The 19875-nt window shown below is 37.7% G+C and overlaps 1 protein-coding gene and 1 pseudogene across 1 annotated transcript; one reads left to right on the top strand and one right to left on the bottom strand.

Moving 5' to 3' along the window:
• Nucleotides 1-5491: 5491 nt before the first annotated feature.
• On the top strand, nucleotides 5492-8820 carry LOC143888252 (pectinesterase-like). Its single transcript, XM_077392613.1, has 4 exons — nucleotides 5492-5717; nucleotides 6828-7020; nucleotides 7292-7353; nucleotides 8126-8820. Exons 1-4 carry the CDS (start codon nucleotides 5492-5494, stop codon nucleotides 8818-8820), a joined length of 1176 nt encoding a protein of 391 aa, XP_077248728.1.
• Nucleotides 8821-10633: 1813 nt separating this feature from the next.
• LOC143888251 (F-box/kelch-repeat protein SKIP30-like) lies at nucleotides 10634-11903 on the bottom strand (annotated as a pseudogene).
• Between the last annotated feature and the right edge of the window lie 7972 nt (nucleotides 11904-19875).

Raw genomic sequence — 19875 nt, 5'->3', positions numbered from 1 at the left:
CTCATTTAGCCCATCTTGCACTATGAGATTGATGACATGTGAAGCACAACGAATGTGAAAAAATCGGTCTTCTTGTAGTAACATGCCTTTCCTTGAAAGAACCGGAACAAGTGTCCTAACAGCAACGGTGTTATTTGAGGCATTATCTAGGGTAATGGTACTTAACTTGCTTATATTCCAATCAATCAAGCACAATTCAATTCCATTCGCAATAACATCTCCCCCATGTGGAGCTGGAACCATACAAAAATTCAGAATCTTCTTATGTAACTTCCAATTATCATCAATGAAATGTGCTGTAAGACATAAATAACCTAAAGTCTGATTAGATGTCCACATGTCGGCAGTTAAAGAAACCCGATGACATACACCTATCAATCTTTTCAGTTTAAGTTTCTCCTCTCCATATATATTCAACAACTCTTTCCTTATAGTTGTGCGTGATATAACTTTGAGTCGAGGTTGGATAACCATAATAAAATCTCTAAAGGCATCCTTGTCAACTATGTTAAATGGAAGTTCGATCTTAATTATAAAAATAGCCAACTCTCTTCGAGCTCGATCTTGGTCAAACACCCAAGGCATAACACCCGCCCCTTCCTCCACATCATCACCATCTCTAACGGATTTAAAAGACAATAACTTCTGGCTCTTATCTTGTGAGGTATAAGGGATGCATGTCTTATCCAAATGTCGTTTAAGACTACTAGTGCCACTGCTACTTGGGCATGCAAATAATTTCTTGCAATAATTACACTTAGCCCTCTCATCTATCCCATCAGGTCCTTTCTCTTTGGTAAAATGATTCCATACAACAGATTTAGTTGGATATGCTCTTTTTTTAGATGTTTGTGTCGAGGAGTCCCCAGGAGTGCTAACAGTATTAGTAGCATTTTCAGAAGAATCCAAGACCTAAACAAATATCCACAAATTACCATTTCTTAAGTTTGGTGGAAATAAAATAAAAAGTAAATCTTACAGGAATGAAATAAATGCATCGTTATAATAAATAAATAAGAAGCAATTCTCACCGGAATATCGTAGTTCTCATTAATATCATCCTCCATCATCATTCAATAAGGGGACTCACTTCAAAAGAGGTGTAATCACTAATCCAATGAGATTTTTTGAGGCTTTTGAACAAACCTGCAGGGGAGAATTAGAACAAAAGCAATGAGAAATGAGGAGATTGAGAACAACAAACACTACGGAGATTGAGAATAACAAACACTACAGAGATTGCATGTAAAAACAACAAATACTACCATTCTAACCAAAATACAAACACTTAGCTTGTCTCCACTTGGCATTTTGGTGATAGAAATTACCTAGTACACTAGGCCATGTTTGGAAGTCATGAAATATTTTTCTCCATGGAATTTTAGTTTATCCGGTGGTGGGAGATGGGCAAAGAGGGTGTGAAAGGGAGAGAATTGAGGGGGCATGAGTAAAGAAAGGGTGAGAAGTGGCTGAAGAACAGAGAAAAAAAAAACTCTAGTCAAAATAAGTCCCCCCCCCCCATTTCAACCACTTCGGACCATCTCATAGCTCATGCCCTCTCAACTCTCTCCCTACCCCTCTCATCACTTGGTAAACTAATATTCAATGAAAAATAATTTCACAGTTGCAAACATGGCCTAAGAGGAAACAAATAATTAAGCACCAATATAATAGTTTATACAATTAACATGGGTGAACAGAGGAAATATGTTTGATGAATTCAGCCAAACATAGTTTGAATTAATTCTACATCAAAAGGAGTTGTGAAAAATTCAGATCAGGCAACTTCGTGTCAGACAGAGCAGAGTAGGAAGTTTCATCGCGCATGACCATAATCAAATAGCTCTTAACATTGAACCCAAATGGATGCTTCTAGGCTTCTAGCTCATAGTTAATTAGTTATAGAGGGTTTTCTTTCGCATACAAATCTCTAGAGATAACTATTACAATTTGAAATAGAAAACATTTGTATAAAAAAATCAAAGACAGTCAAAATTGTTAGCAACGGATCGAATGACTGAATGAGCACACATACCTTTTATTGCTTCAGAGATCAAAGACCACAGTCAATCGACCCTCGTTTTGGGGTTTTTCTAATTTTTTAGGGTTTTAAGAAAATCAGAGGGAGATTAGATGAAATGGATCTAAAAAATTGGGGTTTTTAGAGAGAGTGAGAGAATTAGGGGTTTTAAGAAGCTCCTTTTTTCCCTCTCACATCTCAATCCACAAACCAGAAAATAGAGATTTTTAAATACTATTCATCAAAGAGATAAGGAAGGGGAAACCATAACACAGATTTCTTGTATTGACTATTGAAACTATTTATGTGGGAATAGAACCCTAAAAAAATGGAGTGAGAGGAAGATAGATTTACCTCTTCTGTGAGTGACAAGAGGGGAGAGACGCGTACGTGCGTGCGTGAGATTTGAGTCTTGAGAATAGATCAAAGAAGAAGGGAAGAGAGAGATTGAGATTTGAGTCTTGAGAAATGAGAATAGATCAAAGAAGAGAGGAATATTTATGAAACCCTAGGCGTGAGATTCATCCGGGTTTTTGAACGAACAGAAGAGGGGAGAGACGCGTGCGTGAGATTCATCCGGGTTTTTGGATATGAGTTTTAACTTTTAAGTTTTCTCATATATAGTTATATACTGTATTACATATGAGTTTTAAGTTTTAACATTTAAGGAAAAAAAAAAAAAAAACTAAAGTAACTCGGGTCGGGCCGGGCCGGGCCCCTTCAAAACCGGCTCGACCCGAGATTCATCCGGGTTTTTGGACCTTAAACCCGACCCTGCCCGAAGCCCGAGAAATCTAAACCCGACCCAAGCTATTTTCGGGTCGGGTCGATGCGGGTCGGGTAAAACCCTGCTCGAGTTGCAGCCCTAATATTCATGATATAATAAATCATTATATAATTTATCACAAAAGTAAACATAGCATATACTCAAATCTATAATAATCATCGTACAAAGAAATGTCAGCAATAAACAAAGCACTTTGAAATGATTTTTATTTTCAAATCACAATCAGTTCTCAAAATCCAAAACAGTCAAAATCATAAACAAGAATTGTAAAATAGTAAAAATTGCACGATTCAAAGTCGAATCGTATTTAAATTGTAAGATTTTTACGAAAAAGGATTCTACGTCCGATTTGAATCGTTCAACTAATGAGTCGATTTGAATCGTAAGATTCAAATCATAAATCATAAGATTTTAACAACAGAGCTCATGAGGTTGGCTAAGAAATTTTCCTTTTATATATTTTGTTCAATTTTCTATATCTAATCCTTCTGTACATTATTAGTATGATAAAACAATGAAAAATGTTATTCATAATGAGTATTAATAGCATTCAACATAGTTAATATTTATATATATTGACAGGAGCTAGGCCTATCGATTACATGTTAATTTCAGTGTTTAAAACTCAAGGCTCTAGGACAGGAACTTGGCCAAGGCAAAACTGAATCGACTCAGAGTCATCAATGATTTATTAAGTCAAGTAAGGGAGCTTTGGAATGACTCAGTGGGGCCAAACTTGGACTCAGGGAAAGATCTTGGCCAAGGTATAAACGAGTGGTTCACCCAAGTCAATGACTGATTCTTGGAGTTTTTAAGCAGTACTAATCCTACATCTGAGTTAATGCTTTGAACCAATTTCATGGCATTTCATTCTCTTATCTTGATAATTCTTCTTTGTCAGTCTTGAACAAATGATTAGCATATTCATTTGATGTTGATGGATTTGAAGCATTGTTCATTAGCGAGCCTGAAACAGGTCTGCGTAAATGAGAGAGAGAGAGAGAGAGAGAGAGAGAGAGAGAGAGAGAGAGAGGGGTAAAATCATGTTTGGCTGATAAATTTGGTTATTAATTAGAGAATCAAGAGTAATACATGCCTTAAAGTATGATGGATTGACTTGAAGATAATCATTATAATTGCGCTGAAGGTGGTCTTAAATGAAGCCACTTTGAAGTTTACTACGAAATGAGGCATGGATCAGAGCCACTATGAAGTCCCGACCTCTGAGAGTTACAAAGAAAGCTTTGAGCTCATATTGGTCATGGGTTGAGATTCATTGCTCCAGCTTAGATTATGCTTAATTTGGCATGAGCTAGGTGGCCTCCAAGTGAGCAAAGTAAGCCCCAAGTGGCTTTCTTGAACAAATTGATTAGTTTTGGCCCGCCAACTAGAATAGGTAGTTTCTTGGTCACGGCTAACTTAAGCTAAAGTTCCATTAAAGAGCATTTTCATGTAGTAGAGCTTCCTTGGGAATAGGGCTGCAACAGGGTCGGGTTTTTCAAAACCCTAGCCCAACCCTAGATCCCATTATCTCGGCCCTGATCCTGAGTGAGGGTCGGAAAACCTCAACCCATTACCCGCCTTATAGGGTATTGTGTTGGCCTTGGCCCTGGCCCGCCCTGATTGGCCCTGATTGGGCGAGGCCGGGCCAGCCCTAATTGACCCTAGTGCAAATACCTGTTAAGAGTGCCAAAAATAAAGTAATCACTTATCATATGGAACAAAATGATCAATAAACAGAGAAAGGAAACAAAATAAGACAATATGAATTCAATAACATGACGGTCAATAGAGACAATTAATAATAATAATCAAAAGAAACATCAATCCAAGATAATAGAAAACATTAGCAAAAGAAACATGCACAGATGGTTCAATTCTATAATAGAAAACTCAGGGTCGGGCCGGGTCAGGGTACCCGAGGCATTAACCCAAAACCCGTCCGACCTGTGTCAGGGTCTAAAAAAATGAACCCTGACCCGCCCTCAGGGTTAGAAAATCCAGCCCTGACCAAGTAAAAGAAAAAGAATCAAGTAAATGAGATACACTATTAAGTTTAATCTAATAAAGAATCAAGTAAAAGAAAAATTTAGATGTCAGGGACCCTCATCATACATCATTTAAATATTCCTAGAAATAAATTGGTACAAGTGTAGAGAGTGGCCATTTCGTAGGTTAATTTTGACAAAAAGGAATACACGCTACTGACTTTCCTGTTTTAAGAGAAGTGGGAAATGAGCAAAACAACCCTCAAACCGCGTCGAATGCTTATAGTAGTTTGTTTTTCCCGAAGGAGATTTTTGCCCTCTTCAACATGAACGGTTTGGTTCTTCAAACGACGCATGGCTATTATTGTTTTTAAAATTACTCATTATATTGTGTCCATTGTATGGTGTCAGCAACAATGGACATTTTTAAAATACGGCCTACCTATTTAATAGATGTTTTTCTCCATAGTAAATTCAATTCTAGCCTTGCATGAAAACCAATCCCAATTGCTTACAACTTATCTCACACAACCGAGGAAACTTCTTTTGATTCTCAACTTTTCATAAGACATTTTTCTTTTTCCTACATCATCTTCTTCTAGCAGAATTACGATCATCATGCCCACATCAATAGTGAATTCAATCATCTTCCTTTTTACAATGCAAACTTATTTTTCACTGACCACGAGCTTCGATATGGTCGTGGCTAAAGACGGCTCCGGAAACTACACTAAAGTTTCCGAAGCCATTGTTGCGGCTCCCATAGCAAGCACGAGAAGATTTGTCATTTACATCAAAGCCGGCATATATGTTGAAAGTGTACTTGTCGGTAGTGAAAAGGCGAACATCACCTTTATCGGTGATGGAATGAACAAAACGATTATTACGTCGAATGTTAGATCAATCCTGACAGCCACTTTAGGTAAAATTAATTTTGTTTTTGCTTTCATCCTGTAAATTGAAATTTTCATTATGTAGTTATAATTTGTTTGGTTCTTTATCTCATATTGATGTGAATTTTATTTCCTTTATTTTATACAACAATTTGTTTGGAATTCTTGGAGTTTTTATGTGAAAGAGAGCCAAAACGAAAATATAGATGGTAAATCAAGGTTTAGAGCTTTAGGTTCCTTAAGGCTGTGTTTTTTTTAAAATTATCTTCTTACACCTTTCTAGAAATTATAAAACTATTGGCAGCTGTTTAAATAATCAAAGACAAGCTGAGCTTGTGCAATTATCAAAACTTGGAACTGCCTGTATCTGTAGCCTAAAAATCTTCCTGAGGGTATATCTTAACTATTACTAAAAAAAAAAAAAAAAAAAAAACTTTAGAAAAATGAATAAAAAAGGTAGAGGGGGTTGGCTTGAAAAGGGGTGGAAATATCACTTCCGTAACCCTGCTTGGGATGCAAGAAGTTCTTGAAAAAGTTTGGAAAGAAAAAATATTTCTAAACTTTCATACTTTAATTACTGAAGAGAAACAAATAAATGATATTTTCATTTTGAGGCAAAACCGATAAACCGGTGCTTACGTTTTTTATACTCCCTCTGCTTCCTGCTTCTTCTTTAAACCCTTCTTCCTTGTTTTCAATCCCTCCATCAACATCGTATATAAATGATCTGGGGATGGGGTGCTAAAAACTGAAGTAGAGAGTAGAGGTTGATAAAACAAAGGAGATAATATTGCCACCCCTATGAAATTAGACACTTCCACCCATTTTTTGGAACAAGAGAAGATGAGGAAGTAGAAGAAAGAAATAATTCAGAGAGATTGCATTTTCTCTCTGTTTACAAGGTACGAGAAAACCAGCCTCGATTGGAAAAAAATCGAGAAAAGGATGAGAAGAAGAAAAAAGAAGTGAAAGAGGAAGGTGATTCGGTCGATTTCAAGCATATTCAAAGACAGAGATAATAATCGTGGAAGAAAATCCAGACAAAATCAGACGCAATTTCAATGCTGGGAAACAGAGATCAAACTTGTGAACTTGGTCTTACAAATTTCTTTTGCTTATTATTGTGCAACAATTTGTAGATGCCAAGTTGGATTTTGATTCCTCCCATGTTTACCAAGATGTAAATCATGCAATTCAGAGTGAGTTGGTTCACAGGGGAAATCTAATCGATCTTCAAAGAATCCTAGTGAAAAATGGCCAAGTTCATCTCTTTCTAAATGCTTCGGTTGCGGTTTTATGCTATAGGATTCTAGTTTCAGAAGGGAGCATGCGGTTTGATTTGCATCTCCGGGTTTTTTTTTTTTTTTTTTCTTGACTTAAAAGAGAGAGGATTCACCAAGATTCGCCGCAAAACAGTGTTTCAAACTCCAAACGGTGTTTTAAAAGGTACGCCAAACACGCACTTAACAGAGAGAGACCGGGATGATGGGCCTAGCATTCCTATGAAGTGAAAAGGAGAGTCAAGGTTGCCAGCACAACATTTCAAGCCGCTTGAGCCTAGCATTCCTCTAAATTCCTTTTTTATTTTTGCTAATTATTGTAGATGCGAATTATTATTTCGTTCTTCGAGGATGAACATTCTTTACAACAGTGAAGGAGGGACAGGTCAAGTCGACACACAAAAAAAAAAAAAAAAACACAGCACAGCAAAGGCATCACAACCTATACAAAAATAAACTAAATGGATTGTAGGATTTCATGGCTGGTTATAAAATCGATTACCGTATCATTTTCTATATTTTTTCAGGCTACTGATATTGGCACTACCATGTTTAATGACTGCACAAAATCCTCTTGTCTTTTCTATTTTAGTGGGCTACCTAGAGCTTTTTGAGAACTGTACTAACATTTGACCGCTGTTTGAATAATAAAAGACAAGAGGAGTGGTGCAGTTATAAAAAAATCGTAGCGATGGGAAATAATATATTCGCCCCTTTTTAATTGGGACAGCCCCTCTAGAGTAAAAGAATACCCATAAATACACTAGAGGGGCTGTCCCAATTAAAAAAAGGGGCAAAAATATCACTTCCCTGTTTTTTTTCTTATCAAGCTGGCTGTAGGGCTGGCAGCGGGGCGGGCTGCTGTCCCCCCCTGCATAGAACATCTAATCCCATTCCTGCCCCACATAGTACCAAAAACAGCCTTTGAATGCCCATAAGAAGAAAAGACAAGCTATGTTCGTGCACCTATCAAAATATTGTAGTGCCAATATCACTAGCCTAAAAGAAATGTTTATCCTCCACAAATAAACAACTGGAATTCCAAATGGTTGTGTGAAATTAAAGTTTGCCTCTTACTGTTTAGATTGAATATTACAAATGTAATTTGATTATGTTAACTGTCGTATAAGAAACCAGTTGATTCTTCTTCTTATCAGCTGTACTTGGAGTTGGCTTCACAGCTCGTGATTTAACCATCGAAAATTCAGCCGGCCCTGAAAAAGGGCAAGCAGTGGCTCTAAGAAGTGAGTCCGATCTTTCAGGTTTCTATAGGTGCAGCTTCAAAGGATTTCAAGACACCTTATTTGCTAAGGAAGGGAAACAATTCTATCGAGAGTGCGAGATATATGGTACGGTTGATTTCATCTTCGGTGATGCATCAGTTGTATTTCAAAATTGTATGATATACCTTCACAAACCCCCCTATGCAAATGTAATTGTGGCCCAAGGAAGGAGTATATCTTGGAAGAATTCAGGAACATCCATCCATAATTGCACTATAAGAGTAGCACCAGATCTGAAACTAGCAAAATCCTCGTATATGTCATTTCTTGGACGCCCATGGAAAGAGTATTCGAGGACAATTATCATGGAATCATCGATTGATGATTTAATTGATCCAGCGGGTTGGACGAAATGGAATGATAGCAGTTTTGGATTAAGTACATGTTACTACAGAGAATACAAAAATAGAGGCCCAGGAGCAGATATAGGGCATAGGGTGAAATGGCCCGGGTACAAGGTCACGAATAACCCTGATGAAGCTTTGAATTTTACTGTTAAAAAATTTCTTGATGGTGAAAATTGGATACCATGGACGGGTATACCATTTACATCAGGGTTGATTAGTTAGTTATTTGTTGGGCATCATGTTTTGATGTAGCTGGCTTTTGGGGTTGTATTAGTAAGATGTTGGGTGATGCATTTCATCTAACTGATTAATAAAATTATGTTATATCTCTCTCTCTCTCTCTCTCTCTCTCTCTCTCTCTCTCTCTCTCTCTCTCTCTCTCTCTCTCTCTCTCTCTCTCTCTCTCTCTCTCTCTCTCTCTCTCTCTCTCTCTCTCTCTCTCTCTCTCTCTCTCTCTCTCTCTCTCTCTCTCTCTCTCTCTCTCTCTCTCTCTCTCTCTCTCTCTCTCTCTCTCTCTCTCTCTCAGGTCATAGGTTCAATCCTAGCTTACTACAAAAAAAAGGATTATGTTAATGCCTACCTGTGGTGAGTGAGAGTGATAGTGAGACTGAAATTCTATTTTTTACAATGTTCATTTTGAAACCGAGGGCTCAATGGATTGGATGCTAAGTAGATGGCTAGGCTAGTGTAATCGGTGAGATTTTTGGATCATATTTCCTTGACTGCAAGAACAATTGTTCACGGGACGATGGAATTTTCCTTGGTTGTCCCGCAGACTTCTGTATAATAAAATATTAGAGGGTGTTTTTTGTAAAGCAGTATAATAAAATCAGATTTAGGATTGTCCCGCGGGCTTCTGTTGGTTGCCACCATCCGATTGGTAATAATTTCAGAACCTAAGATAGGGTCCCGAAATGTGGCTGTATCCTGACCGTTTAAGTTTGGATTCGGATGGTCCATCAGACCGTCCGGGTCCAATGACACCCCTATGCAACGAGATTAAATTGACACGAGATGCACCAATGTGAAACATTGTAATTGGGCCCCATCTGCAAGGATATGATCTGATAGTGTGTCATGTGGGCCTCATCATGGGCATTTTTTTCACGATCAACGATCTCAATTTCATTTACATGCCAGCCTGTAGGACCCAAAATTTTCCTTCTGCTATTGATCATAGAAGACGAAAGTGAAATTGACCAACAATTTAGTAAAATTAAAGACCAAGGTGAATTTGGCCAACAATTTGGTCATTTGCAGTGTTTTTTTGCATTTCGTGTTGATCGGAGCTCACATCTTGTCTTCTTGAGCATGTGTCACAACATGGGATTTGTCTTTATTTTCCAGTTTTGCAAAGGCGCCCTTCAACTGAGCATACCTCTTGTTACTAATGTAAATTATATCTCTCTTAAAAAAAAAATCACTCACCCTGTTTTGTAGGGGAGCAAAATGGGCATATTCTTCAACACTTCTCATTCATGTTTTTCTAGACCAGAACTCCGCTTCGCTCCGAAAATTCATCACAAATCACCGTAAATTTATGGAAACAGTCCGGCCAAGGCTCAGTCGGTAGAGCCTGTGGCAGCATATCTGAATGATTTTTTTTTTTTTGAATGGCGAAAAGATTTCATTAAAAAACAGACCGAGAGGGTCTAAAATAGAAATACAAGAAGAGGGTCTAAAAAACAGACTGGTAGCATGTCTGAATGATGAAAAAGGACATTAGTATTTCCAATAGTTCCTATTTTATGTAATGTGGCGTCACTGCAGGAACAACTCATCCCATGCAGATTACTTATTGTAAATTTTAGATGCTTAATGTAATAAATTCAGGATTATTATCACTCAGAGTCACATAGAATGGTTCTTTCCAATTACTTTTTAATGGTCTAACGGTATTCATTTCGCTTTTGGATCCGACCGAAATAGTAATAGTACTTGATTTGTTTATATTTTATCTATCTATTTATCTATATGTAATTTCGTCCTATTCCTTGAAAGGGTGGAACAATAAGGAACATTTTGAAATAATTGATTGATCAAGGGGGAGTTTTTTTGTCTCAAAATCCGAATAATATTCATTACTACAAGTGGCTTCATTCATCGAAAGGAACAAATAGAGATGCAGTTGGTTCGAATTTCAAGAGATAGATGCTTGTTTCTCATAGTTTTGCCCTGCTAATATAAAAGTTCCTCCCCAAAAACTCTCAGAAGAAAAATGTAACTAAGCTTTCTATCTCGTTTCTCACATTCCAGTAGGGAGATTCTAGTCCACAGCCATAGCATCAGCCATCACAACAAACTCATAAAAGACGTAAATTCTCAACGATTCACATCCAAGTAACCGCCGCACCGTGTCATTGGTGCTACCCGGCGCCATATTCGTCTCTTGCTCCGAACATCAAGGACATTCAAATCAGGGAACTCCTGGCCTGATCCATCAACCCCTCCAATCACATAAATTTCATCACTCAATGCAATCATTCCAAACCCAAATCGGCGCAGTAAATCTGATACTAAGGAACCCACCTTTCTAAGACTTTGATCCTTGGTGTGCTTGACAACAAGGCCGTGGTACAACATATACAGCTCCCCCGAACCACTGCCACGGGACCTGAGAGTAGCCAGCTATAGTCCTCAACAGCCCACCGCTGCTCGGTGTTTTCCAAGATCTGCACTGTTGACAGTCCCCTATACATGACTAGCACCTTACCATCGATCACCACCCCAGAGCATTCAGCCTTATGTGTCACACGAAGATCAGGTAGTGTGTCCCACATATCCTTCATAGGGTCATAAATTTCAGCTTTTGATATCCACTTTGAGCAGTTAGTGACACCACCTGATCTCTAAGAGGGTCATAGAACTGCCACTTGTTCTCAGGCTCAAAGCCACAAACACACAAAAGCTCCTCTGTTGTCCCGACCTCTATGTGGGCCTTGAAGATATCAGGGCTCTGAAGGGCAGCTCTCCATGAGCGGCAAACAAGTTGCAAACGAGGGTGGAGATAGAAGGGCACACATGCTAGGCACCATAGGGCAACTTCATCAGGCAGACCATCTATTAGGCCATACATAATGGCCTTTAATCGCATTCAAATGATTCCTCCTGCCAAAGTAGATGGCAATGGCATTAAATTGTGGAACATACAGAGCATAAAACCAGAAATGCAGAAGAGTATCACTATGTCGGTGTAAGAGCTTGTTCCTTGCAATGCTGGGCTTGCACATGTAAATATCCGAAAAAACAAGATAAGGGGATGTTCGAGATTTAAGCATGCTGAATGAGTGAAGATGTATTGCCATTAGTGAAATGCTTCTATTGAATCAAATTGCTAAATTTTCAAAAAAAATAAAAAAATCAAATTGCACTGGTGACTCCATTCCTTTGTTAATGAATATTAGGAGGGGAATCTAATACGAGTAAATCAGTAATCTATTTTCCGCAAATGATTTAAATCACTTCATTTGGTGGGAAGAAAGCAATGACTGATTATTAATTACTTGCAAGTCATATCAAGCACTTCATTGATCATAAAAAAATAATGACAAATCAGTTTCATCTCATGGGAAAAAGGAGGCGAATGGAATAACATGAAAGACACTGACATTGGGCTAGTGTATGAAGGGAGTTTTGGGGCACCAAAGTAGAACAGTGGTGTCACCTCCTCCACAACCAACCAAAGGGGGTTTTCCTTGAACAGCAATCAACCACTTGAAACGACCAGGAACAGCACTACGGCTGCAAACGAGCCGAGCCGAGCAGAGCTGAGCCGAACATTGGGGTATTCGTGCTCGGCTCGGCTCGTGTTAGGCTCGCCAAAATTCAACAAAGCTCGAGCTCGGCTCGGCTCATTTAGTAAACGAACGAGCCCGAGCCGAGCCGAGCAGAGCCAGGCTCGAGCTTGGTTGGGTTCGGGTTCAGCTCATTTAGTAAACACATCAAATAAATACCATTAAGTAGTATATTTATTTATATATAATATCTATATATATATAGTAATATAACGAACATAATCCGAGCTTTAAAGCTCGGCTCGGCTTTATGAACTGAGCCTAAAACGTTCATGAGCTTGTCCAAGCCGAACTATACACAGCTCTAGTTCGGCTCGTTTAGTAAATGAACGAGCCCGAGCCGAGCTTTTAATGAGCCGAACCCAAACATGTTCGTGATCCAGCTCGGTTCATTTGCAGCCCTAAACAGCACCAATCTCTTTGCCAATTGAAACCACACTGGAGAGAATTGGTTGGCTAATCCTCAGCAAGCTGAATGGTGGGAAACTGTCTTTTCTCTTGTTGAAGAGAAACCCATAAAACATGGCCTTTTACTTGGCGAAGAAGGCTCAATTGCCATGGAACCTCACGTCACAGGGGTGGAAGGTTTAGATTTCGCTTCATTTTGGTTTTGAGTCTTTCCACACATGTGTAACGGATGACAATGGCACTGTGTGTATGTATATGATCGTCGTGGTGGTGGTGATTTTGTGCGTTTGGGGGGTGGGGGTGGTTGGGGTTGACATGGATCATTAGGGACGGAAACAGAAATGCTGAGAAACGTAAATTGTACACAGACAGTGTTTTCTTCATGAAACGTATTTTTACTATTTCTGGTATTAGGAACTATAATTCAGAATACATGGAATAAACTAAAATTCAGAACCTGTTGAATCCAGATAGTCAATTGGGAAGACGATTACAGATGGGGTGGCTACAACTGAAAAATCATGTTAATAGGACAATCCTAATCATCCAATCAACGAACTTTTACCCATTGAAAGTGCATACCGTCCATCATTTGTTTTCTAATAGTACATTTGTAGTCCTTATAAGTCTTCTATTTGGATGGTTAATGATGATGTGAGAATTGGACGGCCGTCAACCATCAAACTGGTCAAACAAATGAAAGGGATGGTGACTTACACATGTCCAATTCATGTGCCTGATTAATGTTCCTAAAATGTGACTAGTATATATTGTCCCTTACAACCACACAAAGAAATGGAATGCTAATATGGAATGACTAAACTAGCCTAAAAGCACTTTGAGCTAAGCTCTCCCTCGAGTTAGAAAATGGGGATCCTTCATTCTGAGATGGCCAACAAGATCTCAAAATCGCCATCTATCTGTTGCCTGGATGAGTAAATTTTCCACTTAATCTTCACTTTTAATATATAAATATATATGACCTTCGACAATTCTTTAGAACACCTCACTTACAAGTGACAACTATCACCTTCAATGTGCATTGTCCACTCACAAAATCATATTTGTTGATATGTGAATCACAAATTATCACAAGACATGACAAGAATGTTTCATGCACTAATTCCATTTTTTTTGAGGAGAGATTTAATCTAGATAAATTCAGCAATCATGGTTGACACATGGAACAAAATAAAACATCAGTGGTCAATAGGCATTTGAAAAAATTAAATTCACCAATCATGATTTGGCTTGCTATATTGGCACCTACCCAAATTGGTGAATCATAACAGTCTCGATGTCAGAAGCACTTGTTCTTGGGTTTGGGTTTGCATAAATCTACAACCTGAACCACTTTTTTTCAGTAAGAGAATCACATAAAAATACCAATAGATATGATAAAAGACATGTATAAATAAAATAATATAGACATGTATAAATAAAATAATAACATAAAATAGAAATTAATAATTAATTGAGAAGTGGATCTATGAAACTCACATTATTAACAGGCAGCATTCACAAACATCTACCGCCTTTCGGCCATCAAGGCCGGACAATATGGCATTCACATCAGCAATAGGCAGCCCCTCTGCATTGAGTGTGCCACTTGCCCTCCACAGGATGAATTGTTTCTTGTTAGACCCCCACACCATATGTGCCACATGCCATCCCATCAAATGAGCCTTCAAGGCCAATACTTACAAGACCAGCCGACCACATCTTGTGACATAGCCCCACTACAAGTAATACTACCAAGTTGATATAGGACTAACTATGTGCATGATTTATTATTCGAAATTGCAGGATCTGAACCTAGATGACAACGGGTTGTAGTCAATGATTGGCAAAGAACTAGGTTCAATTGTGCTAAGGTTGACAATATGGCTCACTCTGGACTGGATGAGGTCAATAAGGTCGCCTCTAACCATTAAGAAGCACACAGGGATTGAGGAACAGAACTGACATTCAATATATCCTCGAGCAATGGCTCATTCGTTCTTAGAGATCCCGTTGTCTTGCATTGTCTTGCATCGTTGTCCCAACTTAGCTCAAGTTATATCTCAACTAGAAGAGCATCTCACCAATCTAGAAAGGTTCTCGATGGAGTCACTCTGTCAAGCTAGAAAAGAGTCACACTTTTCTTTCCTTTTTTTTTTTTTTTGAAATAGAAGAGATGTAGTCAAGGATTTGGGAAAAGAACTAGGTTTCGTTGTGCTAGGGTTTACAATGTGGCTAAATCTGGACTGGTTGAGGTTAATAATGTCACTTCTAGTAATTTGAAAGCACCCAGAAGTTGCGGAACAAATCTAATAGTCTTATATAAAATTCTTAGAATACTAACAAGGCTAATGTATGATTTATCAAGAAGAAATGATCATAGGACTTGAAATCTATGGATCTAATGGAATTGGTAGGGAAGAAAAGAAAGAACTGATGATTGGAATCAAAGATAAAGAGACATCTAAATAGAAAAAATAACTAATACCTTAGATAGATCGGATAGAGAGAATAGTTGTTGGAGTCACACCAATGGAACAAAATGCATCACACAGACGGTTTTCCTAAGGCATCACACTGAAGGAGATCATGATAATATAGTTCAAATCACTCTAACAAGACCTAATGCATCATACAAAGGGGTTTTCAATCATGAGGCATCGCAACAAGGGAACCCTAGGCATCACCCAATAGGGTCAAGGGCGCTCCTTTGGAAAGTAGACTTCACATCCATGACTTGGAAGAGAGCAAGAAAAAAATGATATTCATTCATAAAACCATTTCCTTTAGGATTAGCTTGTTTTGAAGAAAACTAAAAACATCTTGAACTGAGCCAGCCCGTTTCTGCACAAATCAGAACTTGGTCACAACAAATCGCTACTGATTGGTACTAAATAGCTATCGATTGCTTATTGTGAACTGCAAGATCAATAATGAAACAACCTAGTTAATTTCGATTTGCCTTTAAATTTAATCAAATTGCCTCCAAAGTGTTCTACCTTGTGTAGACTCTCTTGAGGCAATTGCCTAAGTAGATTCAACCTCTATGAAGCTAGGATTTCGTTCTAAAGCCTAATTTCAATCCAAGCCATTGGTTTCTAAACAAAATCAAGTCTACATTAAATAAAACCTAATCTCTTGATTTCTTTTTAAAATCATTTTGAGAATGCTTCCAACTTGATTTTTAGTCCTACACTGATTTCAAAACGTTTTTCCTAATGTCTAAACCTCTATAATAAAAGGTATTCTTTGTATAAAAAAACTACAATTTCCAAACTTTGGGAGGTTACCAGACGACTTCTTTACAACTCTATTTAACCAACACCCTGAAACATAGATCATCTGAGTCAACGCACTTATGCCAGGGAGAGTTATTGACCAAGTATGAGTTTATAAACAACGGGTAAAACACTACAGAACCCTAATAGCCACCAAATTAACACCCTAAAAGAAACAGCAACAATTTTCAAGAACCTTCTTTTGGGGTCAAACAAACATATTTGCTAAGAAAACTGTGGGCAAAGTGAAATTGAAGAGTATAAACAGTGAAGAAAGCCACATTTAACCAAAAAAAAAAAATCATTTCAAGAACTCTTGAAATCTAATGCCCTAAATTAACAAATCCCATGTCTCACTAAATCAACGACGTCCGTGTCTTGAATTGCTATATCCAGCCGTTTATAACAAAACATCACAAAAACTAAGCGGAATAGCGTATTCTCAAAGCTCTTCAAACACACCTAAGATTTCCATAAAAAAATTAGGCAAATAGGAATATCTGAGAGTAAGCAGAGTATCAAAGAATAACAACTAAGGAAATCAATATCAGGTCAAGAAGAAAATGTGCAATAAATCAATGTCAAGAACAAAAAGAAAATCAAATTGAACTGAAAATCCCTAATATTTACGATCACTTACGAGTAGGCATAAAGCCCACCTCACATTTTGCTACGAAGACGGTGAATAAAACAATGGAAAGAAAATCCGCATCAAAATCAGGTCAAGAACTTCAAGAAACCCCAACATACTATTCTATAAAACAATGAAAAGAAAATGCGCATCAAATACTTCAAGAAACCCCACATACTACTCTATAAAACAACAAAAAGAAAATTCACATTAGAAACTTCAAGAAATCCAAACATATAGTATTGTGTAAAACAATGGAACGAAAATTCACGTCAAAACTTCAAGAAATCCCAACATATTATTCAGATAAAGAACTTCAAGAAACCCAACATAGCATTCTTACATAACGAAAATTCCAACCAGGAAAAAAAACAACTGAAATTTGCACATAAAGGGAAGAGAAAGCAGTAATTTCAAAGTAAAGGTACGAATGAAAGCTGTTAGAGGCAATGAGGAGAAAAAGAGAGTTATGGGCTTATATTTGAATGATAAGGATGAGAGAATAAGAGGTTATGGGCTTCAGCCCATATGGGCCCAAACACCTGGTCCATTATCTATGGGCTTATATTTGAAGGGATACGGATGAGGGAATAAGAGGTTATGTTCAGCCCATATGGGCCCAAACACCTGGTCCATTATCTATGGGCTTATATTTGAACATATATCTAACAATCTCCTCCTTATGTTCTACATATGGCACGATCCATAGATAGAAAGTGTGATGTTCAAACAATATATTAAACTATCCACATCAGATTATCATAAAAGATCTGTAATCCAACTGAAAAACACAAATACTTTTATGAACAAACAAGAGTTTTATATACAATAAACTCAACCAAAATGAAGTTTCATATATACATGAACCTCACTGATCTCAGAAAAATTCATTCATGGGGTATGATTCTCATCAAGATCCAAAAATAAAGTTTCACATATAAGTGAACTCTATACACATACAGAAAGAAGGCACTCAGTCTTTACAACTTTAGAAGATTTACTCATCATCAAGTAAGTCATCTTCGTCAAAGTCAAAATCAAGATGTGCTCCTCCTTTTTCGCCAATCCCTATGAATTACCACAATATGGATTTCATGAGAATGAATCCAACCATTTGTGTAAAACATAAATTACACACATGAATGACTGAAAAAGTATCAGTATCACTCTCACCATAAGCATCATTGTCAAGTTTCAATAAAGAACAAGACCAAAATAGCTTGTTTTGCAAAGAACCATTCAATAGAATTTTCAAGTTTCAATAAAGAACAAGACCAAAAATTGGTTTCTTTTGCAAACAACCATTTCATGTTTCCATAAAATGTTAAGTCATCTTATCCATATTTGAGTCAAGTTGAATCATCAAGTGTGGAATGTCCAACCCTTCCCAAACAGGATAACAAAGTTTCAGTTAAATTGTATCATCAAATGTGGAATGTACAACCTATCTCAGAAGAGAGTATATCATCAAGTGTGGAATGATATACAACAACTTTAAACATAAAGAAAACATATCAAGTGCTTATCTAGGGCCATACAAGGAATATTCGAAAATTCAAATGAACATGGAGAATGTAGATTAAGTCCATAACCTGGATAATATAAGTTAAGTCTTGTCTATAAAGGCTTTAACTTAATTTTCCTCTATCATTACAGATTTTAATCCCATTTCCTTTACAATTTTGAATGTTCGAGCTTTATTCAATCCTTTTGTGAGAGCATCGACCATATTATCCTTCGATCTTACATCAATCAAAGTGATAATCCCGTGTTCAATGAGATAATTCAGCATGGCATGTTTCAGCCTAAGATGTCTCCTCTTACCATTAAAGAGTGAGTTCTTCACAATCGTAATTGTAGCTTGATTATCACAGAAGACACTTAAGGAATGAATCCTTAACCTAGTAAGTGGAATGTCCATAATCAGATTCTTTATCCACTCTGCTTCATCTGCAGCTGAAGCTAGAGCATAAATTTCTGATTCCATAGACGACAAGGCAATGCAAGTCTGTCTCTTCGACTTCCACGCTACAACAGCTCCACCCAGGGTAAACACATAACCACTGGTAGACTTACTGTCACTTAATTCTGAGCCCCATGATGCATCAGAATATCCTTCCAAAACAGGAGGATGGCCACCATAACAAAGAGCATAGTTTTAAATACCCTTAAGGTATCTCATTAGCCTCATAAGGGCATCCCAATGCTCATGGCCAGAATTACTAGTAAAATGACTCAGCATGCCAACTGTAAAGGCTATGTCTGGCTTAGTGCAACTCATAGCATACATGAGACTACCAATCAGTCTAGAATAATCTAACTGATTCACACTGTCTCCTTCATTAGAGATCAGCTTCTTGGTATAATCAAATGGTGTCTCAATCGGTTTGCACTCACTGCATCCCCATATAGAAAGTAGTTTTTCAATATAATGGGCTTGGCTAAGGGAAATTCCTTGCCTCTCAAAACTTACTTTCATACCAAGAATGGTGTCAACAACACCCAGGTCTTTCATGTCGAATTCTTTACCTAAGGCTAGTTTCACATCACTCACTACAGAGAGATCGGAACCAAGAATCAACATGTTATCTACATACAAGCAAATAATTGCGATCTTATTCGACACAAAACGATAATAAAGGCATTTATCTGAGTCACTTGACAGAAACCCAAGGCTCTTTACTACTTTGTCAAATTTCTGATGCCACAATTTAGGTGCTTGTTTAAGACCATATAAAGATTTGTTTAATTTACAAACTTTATGCTTAAAACCTTTCATGACAAACCCTTCAGGTTGATTCATGTAGATTTTCTCCGACAGTTCTCCATTGAGAAAAGCTGTCTTTACATTCATTTGATGCACAACAAAATGCTCAATAGATGTCAAAGCAAGAAGAATTCTTATTGTAGCCAAATGACAGACCGGTGAGTAGACATCAAAGTAGTCTATCCCACTCACTTGAGTATAGCCCTTAGCTACTAAACGTGCTTTATATCGAGCTATAGATCCGTCAAGATTAAGTTTCTTCTTCAATATCCATCTACAGCCCACAGTCGTGGCCCCTTTTGGCAAATCGACTAGCTGCCAAGTTAGATTTTGTAACAGAGAGCTCATTTCATCATCAATGGCTTCTGCCCACAACAAAGAGACCCTAGATCTCATCGC

The sequence above is a fragment of the Tasmannia lanceolata genome, unplaced genomic scaffold (genome assembly GCF_043159265.1).
Source record: "Tasmannia lanceolata isolate RefF3 unplaced genomic scaffold, GAP_Taslan_0.1 ptg000012l, whole genome shotgun sequence".
Taxonomy (NCBI): Eukaryota; Viridiplantae; Streptophyta; class Magnoliopsida; order Canellales; family Winteraceae; genus Tasmannia; species Tasmannia lanceolata.
Note: the sequence above shows the minus strand (reverse complement) of the source record. Positions and strands in the feature narration are given on the sequence as shown.

What these genes read in the sequence shown, in the direction of transcription:
- LOC143888252 (XM_077392613.1), top strand. Translation starts at nt 5,492, where the DNA reads ATGGTCGTGGCTAAAGACGGCTCCGGAAACTACACTAAAGTTTCCGAA. An exon ending in AATCCTGACAGCCACTTTAG is followed by an intron (nt 5,718 to 6,827) that starts GTAAAATTAATT and finishes AACAATTTGTAG; the next exon opens with ATGCCAAGTTGGATTTTGAT. An exon ending in CAACAGTGAAGGAGGGACAG is followed by an intron (nt 7,354 to 8,125) that starts GTCAAGTCGACA and finishes TCTTCTTATCAG; the next exon opens with CTGTACTTGGAGTTGGCTTC.